This window comes from Semicossyphus pulcher, unplaced genomic scaffold (genome assembly GCF_022749685.1).
Source record: "Semicossyphus pulcher isolate SPU_LCO1_2020_fin unplaced genomic scaffold, fSemPul1.0.p SCAF_8, whole genome shotgun sequence".
Lineage (NCBI taxonomy): Eukaryota > Metazoa > Chordata > Actinopteri > Labriformes > Labridae > Semicossyphus > Semicossyphus pulcher.
In genome coordinates, this window is record NW_027211759.1 from 6,173,842 (window position 1) to 6,188,577 (window position 14,736).

Below are 14,736 nucleotides of genomic sequence, written 5' to 3' on the forward strand. Positions count from 1 at the left end.
AATACACACTTTTGTTCTAATTATGGCCAGTATGTTTTAAAGGTAACACAAACACTAATTGTGGGGAATATTCAATATTTGTACCTTTTCAAACAGAAACTCCCAGGGGGCGAGGACACATTTGATCCTACTAGTAGTTAAAATCTAGAGTGAACAAAGTTCAGCCGCACAATATATTTGTTCAAACTGGCACACTGCATTTAATGTGATTGTGCCCAGACAATTGTTCAAATGTTTGAATGTCCTACACATTATTGCATTACTGTCTGCTCCCACAGTGCTGATGGCCACTGATGATTTACTTAAAGATTATTCATTAAATACATGGTGAAATTTAATTTCTTAAACAAGAGAACAAATTCTCCAGAAAACATGCACTTTTTGACTCTCCCTCTTGGCTCAATTATTCACCCGTGTATGTGTACATCATGAATAACTGGACTTTGAGAAATGTTTTCTTGTAAAGCATTTCTGTTTCTCTGGCTACCTATCAATGTAAGATATGTGCTGTGAAATTAAAATTGAATTTAATAAAAAAACATAGAATTTGGCCAGGAACAGAGACATGTTTTTGTTGGCATGCCTCCAACAGTATACTGGTTCGTCCAGTATCATTCGTAAGACGTTGGACTTTCGCAATACAATGTGGTTTAGGTAAGTCATTGCCCGTAATCGCAACAATTTGGCATGAGCTCCGAGTTCACGACACATGGCTTCCCATCAAGCTTCTGTTAAAACACAGTTACAGCCTTGTTATTTTACTCATGAGTAACTTTTGAAGTACAGTGTCTTTGTTTTTGTAAAGAGGCCATGGAACAAATAACAGGAGTGGAATTACAAAGAAAGAAGTCTGACGCAGATTCCCGTTCTGAAAAAAAAAAAAGCCCAAAAATTCAGTTATTCTTAAGAGAGATAAGCAAAGCTCCGTGCAAGTTTGACATTAGCCACTGACAGGACAGGACTAGCCAAAATATATATGAAAGTAGCTGTTGTAGCCTTCATTGAGGTCGCCAAGGTCTCAACCACAGTCATTCATTTTATGAACTTTTGAAATCAATAAAAATATGTATTAATATTATTTCATAATAATAATAGAAATCATTAATATCCTTCAGTTATGTGCATTTGCCTGGGAGGCTGTCCCACTAATGCTCCTAGCATTGACCTCTTTGTATGACCTGTGCTATAAAAAAATCATGCTAAATGTTCAAGTGAACATATCACAAGCTGCATTACATTTAGCTAATGCAAATTAGTGTCATATGAATGTAATTAATACGAGTCAAGGTTGCTTTGGCTACACAGTGGTGTAAAACAATAACATATATTGTAAGCAATATCATGACATATCTGTAGAAGCAGGTTTACATGAACATAGCAGATGTATAAGCTCCTGCTATAAGAATAGATTAGTACTATACAATTACATCAGTGTACTGTGTATACTCACCAGGAAGTAACCTTAAATATACTTCTACTTTGTCTGTAGAAAAAACGGTCAACTCTGAAAATATGTCAGTGAATTAGTTGGCAAAGTCAAGAGGAGATGTTGGACTGTGAGCTCCAACACATTCCCAGTGTCAGGGAGTGAACTCATTCTCCTCAACTTGTTTGATACTGACCAACTTGGAGACCTTCCATTACTATCATGACCCAATTAAGATTGATAGATAACAGCTCCCAGCCTTCTGGGACACATGGACTGCTGTAATTCAATATGGTGAACCTTGGAGTAAAGCTGCATAAAGTAGCTTAAGTAAGAGGTACAAACCTGTACCATCTTTTGCTCTAATCCCTGATTTGTTGTTCCGCAGTGGCATTTGGAGAATTTTGTTTTACTCTCCCTGATTTTCTTGCAACTCCAAATAGTGCACAGAAATATAATTTACTTTCATGTTACTTTGTTTTAAATAAAACACAACAGCCAGTATTTGATTTCAAAGTATTACAGTTTCGAATTTTGACTAGTTTTGGGCGCTGTAGCAAAATGAACTTTATATCTTGAATATATACTTTAGATTTTTCTGCTTTTATTTTTTAACGAGTAGGAAGCAATTTTTAAAGCTTAGATATACGTTTTTTTGCATGGTTGGTATTAATTGCAATGAATGAAACATCCAGAGCTGATTTTCCTAAGTCGTATTGATTAGATTCTATGTGTGGGGTTGACAGTTTTACTTCTCCGCCCACAGATAAAAGACCTTCAGCTCGGAGTTGGCACTTCTCCAAGATGAGTCACGTTTCCAGTGGATGATAAAACCAAGGGCTGGTAATGCCTTGACAGACTTTCTCTAATGCCTCACGTTCAGAACATTGTGGCTGAAGGTGCCTCTTCATCAAATGAACACTCGCATCTGTCAATACAACTCAATCCTGATTAGGATTTAGTAATCCTGTTAGATTTATGCCAACCGAGCTGTGAGACTAGACAACGGACTTAAATGTGTATCTGAGCAACTGGTCTGTTCCTTGACCTGCTGAAGGTCTTAGTGTCAAAATTGGTACTTGGCCATGCCACATGGCTTTCACAGTGTGGGGTCCCATTCTAACATGCTCCATCACAAAAGCTTCGATGTACATATTATGTTGTCATATTGTGAGTGCAAACAAGCAGGAGGTGTACATGACGAGCAACAAACAAAAATATACATAATGAAGAAAACACTCCATGAACCACTTCAGCCACCGCGGACTAATGTTAGTATCAACTTTCATTCAAAACGCTTGCTGAGGTGCTTGGACATAACACCTTTGTTGCTTTTACATGCAAATCACAATGAATCACTATTGCATTCTCTATAGCAACACAAATGTGTCATTGTGAAAGCAGGCAGCCTTGGTTCAGAGTAACAATTGCACAAAGACAATCAAAGGGTGGTTCATTTTTCCCAGCGTGGTGCTGCCCAGCCACGTGTATTAGTGAATTGACATCTAAGTCCATTAACATTAGATAATTTGTGACATTTTATGTAGGTAATAAAAATGCCGAACCATAGCTAGCATTAGGTAAGGAAAAGGTAAGCTTATATTCATTAGCTGAGCAGTAACTTGCAGCCAAAGTGAGAAACTAGCTGACATTAGAATTCATGCACTGACACCTGAAACATTGTTATATAGAAAACCTGAAAGAAGGAAAGTAAAGTGTTTTAAAATAACTTGCCAGCTTCCTACATTAAACTACAGCTTTAGCTTGCTTGATCAATGTGAGCATAGACAAAACACAAACAACTTCAGCGATGGGACTAAGACTGGCAGACGAGGCATATGACCAACATCAAGGTAAGGACATGGTATGTCTAACTTTGGTGGTTTCTGACAATAATTAGAGCGATTTTGTGAATGAATATGTGTAACATATTGAAATACTTAAACTCACAGGTAACTAGCCACCTTTGACCTGCTGTTTTAATCTCTCATGGGAGTCAGGGGTCAGACACTGCAAACCCCCAGGTCAAGTACCATTCCAGTGAATGATCCTACATATAAATGCGGAACTTTGCACCTTCGATAAATAGTCGCACTCCACTGTGTAGAGTGTGTAAATGACATCTAACTGCTCTGTACTATAAATTGCCAAATTCTTGAGTTGTATGGTAAGCAAGAATTTAGGGGGTAATTCACTAAGACTGAATTGCGCCTGCTGATAGCACCCTAAATTGCGCATCATTTGCCCCCGCTATCTGCTCCGTCTCAAGGTCCGATTCACAAAGCAAATTGCACTGCTGATTTGTAAGCGCAAACACGCCCATTAAGTTTTGCAGATCCGTGCAGTTTGCTCTTGTTTTGTGTCTGATTGTGGAGAGAAGCTGTCTGCAGCTCCACTCACTGCTGAACGGAGCTGCGCTCTCAGTAGTTGAGCGCACACTGACGGATCTCAACTCCATGCACAGATCATTGATGAGCAGGGAGAGGAGGGGGCAGCTCTTTTAACAGTTTACTGTAAAGTCCAGACTCGACAGGTGTTTACTAGTTTCACTCTCTGTAAAGTTTCACTCTCTGCTTCATTTTTTTAAACGAGCGTGCAACAGCAGCTCGTCCATATAATAATCCCCGTCCTGCGTAACCGCTCCAGACCGTCTCCACACATGTGGACAAAGTGTGCCCATGTGCCGGGGTTGAGCCTCGCACAGCACTGGACTGATTCATCTCCCATTTATAATAATAATAATAATAATAAAGACAATATATTATTAACAGACTGATTTTTTTACATTTTTTGATCACACAGAAGGTGGAATTGTCGTCATGATTGGTGTAAACTCAGACCGTGACAGCCCTTATAATACTGCGCCACAGTTACTACCAGCTCTCTGCAGACTAATAAGTAATGTTTCTCTCTAACTGCGCGGTGCTGTTAGTGCTGGCGTTTGTGAATTAGGTGCTTTTTGCCACAAAGCTCATTTGCATAGAAAGGGGCAAAATTTGCCCCGAATGTCTGCATAATGACTCATTTAAATACGTGCAAACAGCACCGGAGCACACCTTGGGGTGCATTTAACCCTCTTTGTGTGCTTCGAGAATGAGGCGGTGTCTTTTTGTGTCATTTGCACAGGTTTAGCCGGCTCAAAAGCATCGCAATCCTTTAGTGAATTCCCCCTTAATATTTGAAAAAATGAATTCTTTTTTTTTCTTCTTTCATAGAAAACCTTAGTTTAATGTCAGTGCCCTTTGTGGCCCCAGCTTCACTGTAAGCAAAATGGTCTAAAAAAATGTGTTTTGCATTGTTGTCTTCATACAACAAAGGCGCACTGCCCTTACAGACAGACAGCAAATACCACAGGGGATTAAACTTGTGAACTTTGTTGCATGATGCTGTTCCTGATCAAGAGACGAGAGGCTAAACTACAGGATAATCTGTGGTGTCGGAAATACTGCAGACCCTAATCCCAAGAAAGGGGGAGATTGTCAAGATTTTCAATATCAGTGAGAAATGAAGAGCGAGACAAAACATCAGTCAAACATGAACTTCAAAGCTTGTTTTTAGAGGGGAGAATTTGGAAATGCCAGAACATGTAGACACATACTCATGCATCAGTGAGTAAAGACACATAGACACTTCATAAGTGACACGTCATAAGAAGCCTCATATTAACATAGCTATGAACCAATTTAACCCTCTCCTCTGCCAATATATGAACTAGAATGATGACAGCTAGTGGTGGGCGTCATCTTTCCTGATTTATGTTTGACTAATTTCCTCTTGGCCCTTAGATGGATCTGATGGAAGGGGTCTGGGGAGGTGATGATTGTGGGTACCACTACACCAGAGGATTGGTAGCCTCGTGACTGTTTTAGGATTGTGTACTTCAAGAGGGCCGGCACCTACAGGTCAATTTCCTGGCCTACAGTTATTGCCTATATTATAAATTTGGGATGGCCTCTAGGTGGGCGAGCCAGTCTCACATTTCCCAGATGTATTTCTGTTGCCCCATCACTTATACTCCTCATCACTGATGGTTCAGCAGCAAATCTGTCATCACATTTAACAAAGTGTAAACATGGTCCGCAATTTGTCTCGGTATCCTGCACAGAGGTGGATGAATGATTCAACTGGGCGCGCTGGGTGCCGAGCAGCAGGTGTGCTCGGAGGGATGAGATCAGGCAGACCAGGAAGAGCACTGACGAATGTTGAAAGAAATCCATCCTACCCCTCTTTTTTTCAGATTATTATTTTGGCTTTTGCCTTTATTGGATAGGATAGCTGAAGAGAGATAGGAAGCGTGAGGAGGAGAAAGTTGGGGATGGCACGCACCGCATGACCAGGAGTCGAGCCTGGGATCAGTGCTCCACAGACTGTAGCCTCCGGACATGGGGCGCCTGCTGCACCCACTGAGGTAAACCAGCGCCGCCAACCTGCCCCTCTTGCCACACAGCTGTCGCTGGCTATAAACTACTTCCTTCTACAAAACTGCTTTGCAGAGACAATCGGCACACCCAGATGTTTAAACAACCGGTATCGATACTTAAAAAAGAACAGCATTTCTAATGAGTGCTTGTGGTGATGAACATAGAGTCTGCATTATGGAGTCAAGTCCATAGAGCTTCAGCTGTCAGACCTACAACTTTACTTAACTACTTTTGGGCTCACTCTCAGAGCATTCATAGACAAAAATCAGTTATTGCATGTTTTAGACTGAATTGATTGAACAGACTTCAAGCCTTCTGACTTTGATGACCCCCGACCTTTCCTGTTGAATACAGTATTTCAGTTCAGAATGAAACGTTCAGATAATTTAAAATATTAAAAGACTTTATTAACTTCAAAACGTCTTCAACAACAACCCTTCATTGTCACAGTGTACGACTGATTAAAATGATGATATAAAAATTAGTAAAATCACAAATCGCATATTCACAATATTAAAGTATCATGTTTAAATTAGAAATGCACTTCTATACAGTTACAAAACACAATTATATGTATAAAGCAGTAATGTTATAACATCACATAATGTTATTTTAACAATCTCTTTCTGTGAGGTACTGTTATTAAAGAAGTAGCAGTGATCCTACTGAAAACGCAGGGGTTACAACACATCCATCCCACCTGAACAGAAGCTCCAGTGCAGCTTCATGACGCATGAATTAAACACCGACCCGGTCTTTACACCAGCTTTAAAGTCAGGTCCGACTTTGTTCTGGAAAAGTGCACCAGTGTATTGAATGTATATTAAATTAATTACATTACATGTGTAAAAAATGCACGTTAAAATTGATTTAAAAACTATAGAAGTGTATCTTACTGTTCTTTGCGTGTCCGTGTATCACTACGAATAGAAATATAATCAGTGTTTCACTATTAAACAATAATGCTGTCTAGGTGCTACAGAACAAATAAGGATTAGATTATATACTATTTTTTAATACAGCCTTATTCATCGTGGATTATTACATTCTTTAATCCCTTAGATTAGTGTGTTACAAATGGGTAAGAGAGCCAGGCCAGGTCGCACATCTGCATCCTGATGTCTGCAGGTGCAGTCTTAATGAAGGCTTCCAACACATACTGGAAGGTTAACAACACGGCCTGTTGACCACAGGCTGTAGAAAAACACGGCAAAGGCAATTAGTTACCGGTTATATGTGTTTTAAAGAATAAAAGTTTTAGTTAGATTAAAAGTTTCAACAGTTTTTACTACATCGGACACGCACACAGTCACGGCTTCTCATTGGTTAATGTTATCACTCCCCAGTGAGGTTTCATACCTACAGAAAGCAGTGGACGAGAACCCAATCAACATATCAACCTCTCTGTTTTTGCTTTACTTCTGGCACCAATGCTGCCCTGTACGTTGACACGTCATTACTTGGAGTTCCCCTGTTGGTTCATCTTGTAAGAAGGAAGGAAGGGAAGGTACTGGAAGCATCGAAACCTTTTCAAAAGGCCGTTGCAGAAAGGGATATCATAGCAGGACTGGTCACACATGTTTTTGCCTTCCCCTTGCACCTTCTCCGTCCAGCTCTTGATGCCTCGCTCTTTGTCAGTACCTGGGAAAAGGAAAGACGGTGTTAGCTGATAATGATGGTATGGCTAGTTTGTTCTCATCTACGTGAGTATTCTGTCATACCGGGGATGGTGTTGTCCAAGATAAACCCAAAGAATCCGCCGATGAACATGTGCGTGGTGAAGAGCACTACGATCACCTGGTCCAGCTCTTTGATTCCTGCAAACAGAGATGAGAACACAGAAGTGTCATTTGTTGCTTGTGAAATGCAAATGAATATTGTGGAGAGGTCTCTTTGTTCGTGTGTTTTCAAATGGAGGTCAGAGGTTAGTTTGTCTATTAAAACTTAAAGAAAAACCATCAAAGCAAAACCAACAGCGACAGGATCCTAACACTAAATCACGCAGGACAGAATAACTGCCAATCCGGCTCCGATCCATCTGTTGGATTGATGTCACATGCTGTCTGGCTTCCTTGGCTGTAAAACGCAAATTTCTGTGTTTTGAAGCCTCTTGACTTTAAACTTTTTTTTCCATCCACATGTTTAAACTTGTTTATGATTTCAAGACTGTTTGAGTCACTTCAGAATAACAGAAAATGTTTTTCTGTTATTTTAATGTATACATAGAATTAGAATAGAAGAATACATACTATTTATTAATATATAATTAAAGTAACCTTCCTTTTTTACAGTACAAATTCAATATTAACATCAATGCAAACAATTTTAACAAGAAAATATGAAAAAAGCCCCTTTTACACTGCCAGTTCAAGGCGGGATTATCACCCCTCTGGTATGCCTCATCTTCTATGTAAAACGCAGACGATGGGCATCGGAGGCAGTAACATCGCCGTGTGTGTGTTTTGTGTAGCACACGCTGTTTGTTTACACCTCAAGCAAGTTTTGCTTGCAAAGGTGGCATAACGGCGGAGCTCCGTCACGGCACTGTGACGGAAGTGCTATGTTAAAAGGGCTAAAGTTCCAACGTGTGGCCACAGATGTTGCCTAAAACTTCCTTTCCTGTCTTATAAAAAAACTTTAGTTTAAAGATTTTTTTTGAAAGTTTAGATATTCTGATATTCTTAGTCTGTGTTGTTAAACAAAAGTATTTGTCTTCACAAAAAGATTGAAAAAATCAGTTAAAAATAATAACTTTAAAGTGGGTGAATTTACCCTTTACCTTAAAGCCTGACATACGTACGTTGAAATATCCTCGTTTGCTAAAGTACACGAGTAAAGAAATCACATAACATGACAATAAAAATAAAACATGTGCTGGAAATTTGAGCTCCCTTTAATGACCACATGACAGGCCTGGAAGACTTTATTAGCTGTGAAAGTGTGGAGCATCAAGGCAGCAGAACTTCTCAGGAGAGTCATGTAAAGTCTGCAGGAACACAAACAGACAGACCAATATTTGTAGTTATGAAAGGGTTTGGTAACAGGAGGGCAGCCTCTGTACCCACTTGGCCACCGTGGCAGAGTGATTTCCCTGGGTAAGATCTGGCCTTTCATGTGGCATACGTGCTAACCAGCACATGGGCGAACACAGAGCGCCATTGAATCTGTGGATGCCTGCTTCTCCCTGCTTTCATAATGCCCCTCGGGCAACAAATTTCCTAATGAAATTGTATTGAATCTAATCAAGAATTGCAAACAGCCCTGACGTTGTTTGACTCTGAACACAATCTTGTTCAAAGAGCCTATCCCAACACACACACACACACACACACACACTTCCTGCCCAGTGAGCCAGCAGTCAAAAGTTCAAGGCACCCGCCGAGTGGATTTTTAAATCCCACAGCCTGTACATCTAAGAAGTCTGGATATGCAGCAGTTTGTTTACACTGTATGCTGACAGGCCCCCTCTTGTGTTGAGCTATCAGTGGAGTGTTGAGGCTGGAGAAAAACTCAGGGGCCAGTGTGCTTTATCTGAGCCGGGCAGATTACAGCCAGTGACATGGGGGCTAGCCAAGAGGATTGGGAGGTAAGCAGCCTAGACCTGCGAAAACCAGACAAGCCCTCATGCCCGGTGTTGCACTTAATTAGCACTTTCCTGGGAGACACTCGCATCACATGACTCATGGGATCAAGGTCTTATGTCTGCAGAGAAGAGCCGTTTAATCTTGAGGATTGCTCTTTTGATGGTGCTTCGTAGGAGGTGGCCGCATACACGCCCTGCAGACAATCGATGTCTCTTCAAAAGCAGGGAAGTGATTTATCTCTGATTGGTTGTAAGATCTCTGATCGATCAGACTTATGTACGTATTTGTAAAAGCCTCACATTGTCTAATTGCAATGAGTCATGGCTTGATTAGTGTAAATGGGTTCTACCGTTTCTGTGTGTATGTATGTTTATGTAATGCAAAGTGGAAAAAGTTTTCCTCTGGTTTCTTCTTCGTACTAACCAACCAGAAGTAACGCTAATGAAGTGACAAAGACATAATCCACAGGCTTTTCTCACACAACCACTGCCATTTGTGTAAACTAGAACACATACTGTAACCAACCCAGTGTTGCCACTAAACCCGGATTAAACAGGATTCAACCCTGTGGCGAAGTGTGAGAATTTTGCCCTCTCTGACCCACGTTTACCCTCGTTTTCTCCCCTGAACCCTTCTCAAGAACTGCCAGGTTATAAATCAGTTTCACAAACACTTTTTTTATACAGCTGTAGCAAATGGGTTTATAATGCCAAGCCATTAAGGCAAAAGAAGGACAAATAAGCAGAAAAACATAACTTGATGAGTGTCGAACCACCACCACACACACACACCTCCAGGAACTTCTCCTTTTCCCTAACAATCTGCACATCCCTGGTGGTGTTACTGCAGATTTCCCAGCACATGTATAATCAAAACAAGCCCTTACAGTCACTCTCTCCAAGGGACTGACAACTCCAACACTATTTAAATCAAACAAACACCCCAAGTGATAACCAGCTGAAGGGCATGTGTCAATGAGTATTAAAACCAAGAGTGTAAAAGCCCCACCAGTGCCCCCTACAGGCTAAATAGCTTCTTACACCTAACTGACCCTATCTGGTTTGACCTGACTGTCCAACAAATCCCTCCACGCTTTAGGGTGACACAAACAAACTAATTTAGGTTTTAGGAATAAGACAATTACAAAGGGGCTTTGCTGTTTTTGTTGCTTTTAAATCCAGACTAAAGGTTCCCAAGTGCTTGCCACACAGGCCTGTGGGATTTGGGAACACTTTGACCTTATAGCAGCTTAGGCTGGCAGAACCTCAGCCATCTTTTCCAGGGTAATCTGGAAGTGGAGCAGTGTCTCTTTTTATAAACCTTTTTTCAGAACATACGAGACAGTTGGTCAACAGTTGGTCAAAAAATGTTTGGGCTTTGTCTGATTCAGACTTGTGTCAGTCGAAACAGATTTGGCTGTGTAATACAAAACTTTGACTTTACTTGTTTTGTAAAGTTTACAACCTGCCAAAAAAAGTAGTACTGTACTGTATCTTGTAGTTAATTCATCAGGTGTGTATGGACAAACAGATGTCATTTGTGTAGATTTATTATAACAATGTTAGTGGTCGTTCCCGGTGTAAGAGTCTGAGTGAGTGAAGGCACATGAACTGTATGTGAGTCTTTCACAGCCTGTAAATAAAAGAGGACAAAGCCATCGTGACGTCATTTATTGTTTTGTCGGCACTTGGGTTGCCATCTTGTATTTATTTTTTTGGCACCGGAAGTGACCATATTTGGACGTGACGGAGGATATGCATTGCTGCACCTCTTTCCAGATTGACGGTTAGTTTGGCAGCAACTTGTCAATCACAAGATGGCCACGCCCCCGTCGGTTTAGCTCCTCGGTTAAATTGGAGGCCCATGTACAGAGGCTAGAATTCTCCCAGGGTTCAACTCCTACCCTCGGCCCTTTGCTGTGTGTCATCCCCCACTCTCTCTTCCCCTGTTTCCAACACTATGCACTTTCCTCTGCAAAAGGCCCAAAAAATTATCTAAAAAAAAGATGGCCACACCCTGAAGTATACCATGTTTTATCATCTATATTACTCCATCATGCTGTAATGACAGAGACCTGAAACGAGTGACTGTCTACTGACGCGATAAATCAACAGAGGTAATTTTCTCATAGACTTCTATATATTCAGACTACTTTTTGGAATGTGGGCCATTAGCAAAATGCACTTCTTACTGTGTGTGTTCAAGAGTGAGTGTATGTCTGTGAAAATCACCTGTGTCAATGATGCCGGGATTAGAGTGAAACCAGGAAGGTAATACGAGACCGCTGAAGGTAGAGAAGCCAAGGATGAGGAGGTTACGGGACGAGTTAAGGTCCACATACTGCAAAGAGAGAAAGAGAATAGAGATATCAAACATTATCTGTCACTCCACTAAAACCTGATTTACGTTCTGGTTAAGGATTCACATTTATCTGGTCATGACAGGTTCAAATTCCAGTCGTACTGTATATCAGTTTCTGTCATGTTATCTCTGAGCACATCAAAGTCTGTCTGAAAAAACTGAAATGTGATACAGGCGTTATCCGTCCATAATCGGAGTAAAGTCTGAGCACCTCGTCATGGCAACCATTAATTTGGTAATATACTATACTGTAACACCACAGCGTTTTGACACTTTTACGTCAAGGGAGCAGCACATGCTGAATGAAAACAAAGTAATTACAGTAAATCTGTACTCATGACTGATGGAATATTTAAGTGGCATTGTTCAGTACAAAGAAAAAATTTATGTATTTTGCGTTTTATTTCCAAATTCTTCCTCAAACTGCCTTCTGCTTAACATCAGAATAACCCTTAACAGACATACTTTGAATGTTTATTGAGCTAGTTAAGGAGCAGCTGACAAACAAAATAGCAAACTGCTATTTATGAAGGGAATAAAGAGAGCTGGAACGCTGCTCTAAATAACTTCCCCGTGTCTGTGTTGGATGGCAGTTCGTTTTGTTGCATGTTGCGTGGACTATTTCCCAATGGCAAACTTTCCCAACAAGGCCAAGTAACTCCCACTCTACAAATGCCATGAATGCATGCAGAGAGAGCAATGGTAGGGTATTTAATATCTGATATGAGATTGTGTAAAATCCTTTAGAATCAGTGTTTAGTTCAATGAAGGAATGCCTTAGATGGGAGGATGTTTTGTATCTCAGGGTTTCGACTTTCAAAGAAAAGGAAGCTATCTCGATGCTCCATACATCGGGTGCCTGAGACAAGTTTTCACCAAATAAAATCTTTATTTGTCTTTACCTGGAGGTTGGATATCCCCACCGCTGCGATCATTCCAAACATAACGAGAAACATGCCTCCGATGACCGGGTCCGGGATGGTGATAAAAACAGCTCCAAATTTCCCAAAGATTCCCAGGACGATCATGAGAATGCCGGTTGTCTGGAGGACCAGTCTGCTGCCAACCTGGCATAAAAAGACAACAGGGATTCATTATCCAGTGCATAAAAGATTGTTTTTTCCATCGTTCACACCGTGCCAGCTTTGGGTTCACAAGAATGCGGATTGTGGAAAAGCTCTGAAAAACATGCTGAGGATCTAAAGAGGACACTATCAATCTCTTCTTGTGATTGTTTGGAGGCAGGCATGAGACAACAGAGTAATTGGCTTCAGAAAGAGAAGGCCTGCTGAGCCCATAAAACACACAGCGGTAGCATTGTCTTTTATCTACAGGAGAAGCTGAGCTGTCCATAGACAGGCTGTTATTTTAGACAGGCTTCAAAACATCAAAGTGTCACACCTCTGCTCAGTACTATATACTTTTCACATACCATTCCAGTCAATACTGTATGTAAAGTCTCCCACTACTGCAGGGAAAAAATCATCCGTGTTTGCCAAGAGAATACAGGAAGTATCTTTGCCGATGCTCTCTGTGTGATGCTAATGTTGGCTTATGTCATTTTATCCAAATGCAGTTTCTGTAATGTTATGATTCTTTTGTTTGCTTGTGTTACCTTGTCTTGTGAAGTGCGGGTGTTAAACAGATGGTTTAGCTTTGTGGTTTCACAAATCGGTGTGTTTATTTTCTCCATTTCAGGAAGTTATGACAAAGTCATTGACTTTGTGATTGTTCTAATACAAAGTTTCCTTACGGAGGAATGTATCAGAGTAAGGTCAAGTGGCTGGCAGAGAACTATGAAACAGTAATGAGGGCACACAGTACACATCTAAAGGTGACTTGTTATAATAACTAACATTTATTTTCATGCACATCAGCAGCTCTCATTGGAAAAACTGACAGTCGAACACTGAAAACCTGTTGTTTTTTCCCTTTAAGAGCCAGGTGCGCCTGCAGCCAGGCGTGTTGCTATTGACACGGCAGATTTCAGTCATTCTTCTTCTATAAACTGAGCTCGGACCGGCATATTTAACTCCTTTCATTCCTCTGTGCCTCTGCACACAAAGAAAAAAACACACGTCACTGTACGATACATGTCGAAGCACAACTTGATGTTAAAGCCACCGAAGCGATCCCACTGCCCAACAAAAACAAACACACACTGCTTTTTCCTTGTTAGTAGAAGCGCTGCTGTGTGTCCCCATGTAAGTGACAAGCAGAGACTCGTGTTGTGAACTCGCAGATGTATGGCGATGATGCGCCTTCTAAATGGCAGAGAGCGACTGCGCCATAGACTTTAGACCAGGTTTTTTTTGGTCTATGGGGCAGTCGCTTTCAGCGTCCTCAAGATAGCAACACGCCACCCGTTTGCCTGACCACACCTCATTTTAAGACCAACACGCCCATGGGCGCTAATGTGGGCACAAGATCACTTGCTATTTACACAATGTGGGTGCTGGGCGTGAAAATGACGACTGCGTCAGGTGGAAAATAGAAATAGAAATAGAATAGAAATACACTTGCACAACGCGCTGCAGCACTTCGCGCCAGGTGCAAGATAGGGCCCCTTTTGTCTCAAGAGCCTACAAAAACCATCTTCAGTGAAGTGAAGTTTGAATGAACTCTGAGCTCACAACTTTCTGACCCAAACAGCTGATCTGATACAGTGTGTGGGATGTGACAGATATAAAAAACAGTGCCAGAGCACAGGGCTGTCTAATGTCAAATTGAAGGCTTACCATTATTTTATGTAGGTAATGTACTGGCTTTTGAGAAGTACCTCATAAAAACCCACTTAAAATAAAAACGGAACTTTTCTCCTTTGTAAAGCACCCTCTTAAAACCACATGCTTCTAAATGAACATCCTGTGCCTGTGGCTGCTCAAACTCCCTTTATCTGACTTTATCGGTCTTCTTCATCTCTGAGAAAATAAAACTTCTTTCT

General features: G+C 41.0%; 1 protein-coding gene across 1 annotated transcript in view; it reads right to left on the bottom strand.

Annotated features, from left to right (window-relative positions):
* Positions 1–7,303: 7,303 nt before the first annotated feature.
* The window catches only part of LOC138613066 (solute carrier family 23 member 1), a 47,536-nt gene continuing 40,103 nt past the window's right edge, over positions 7,304–14,736 (bottom strand). Inside the window, 4 exon segments of the mRNA XM_069686642.1 lie at positions 7,304–7,488; positions 7,569–7,664; positions 11,663–11,771; positions 12,695–12,859. Coding sequence (XP_069542743.1) covers positions 7,304–7,488; positions 7,569–7,664; positions 11,663–11,771; positions 12,695–12,859 — 555 coding nt within the window.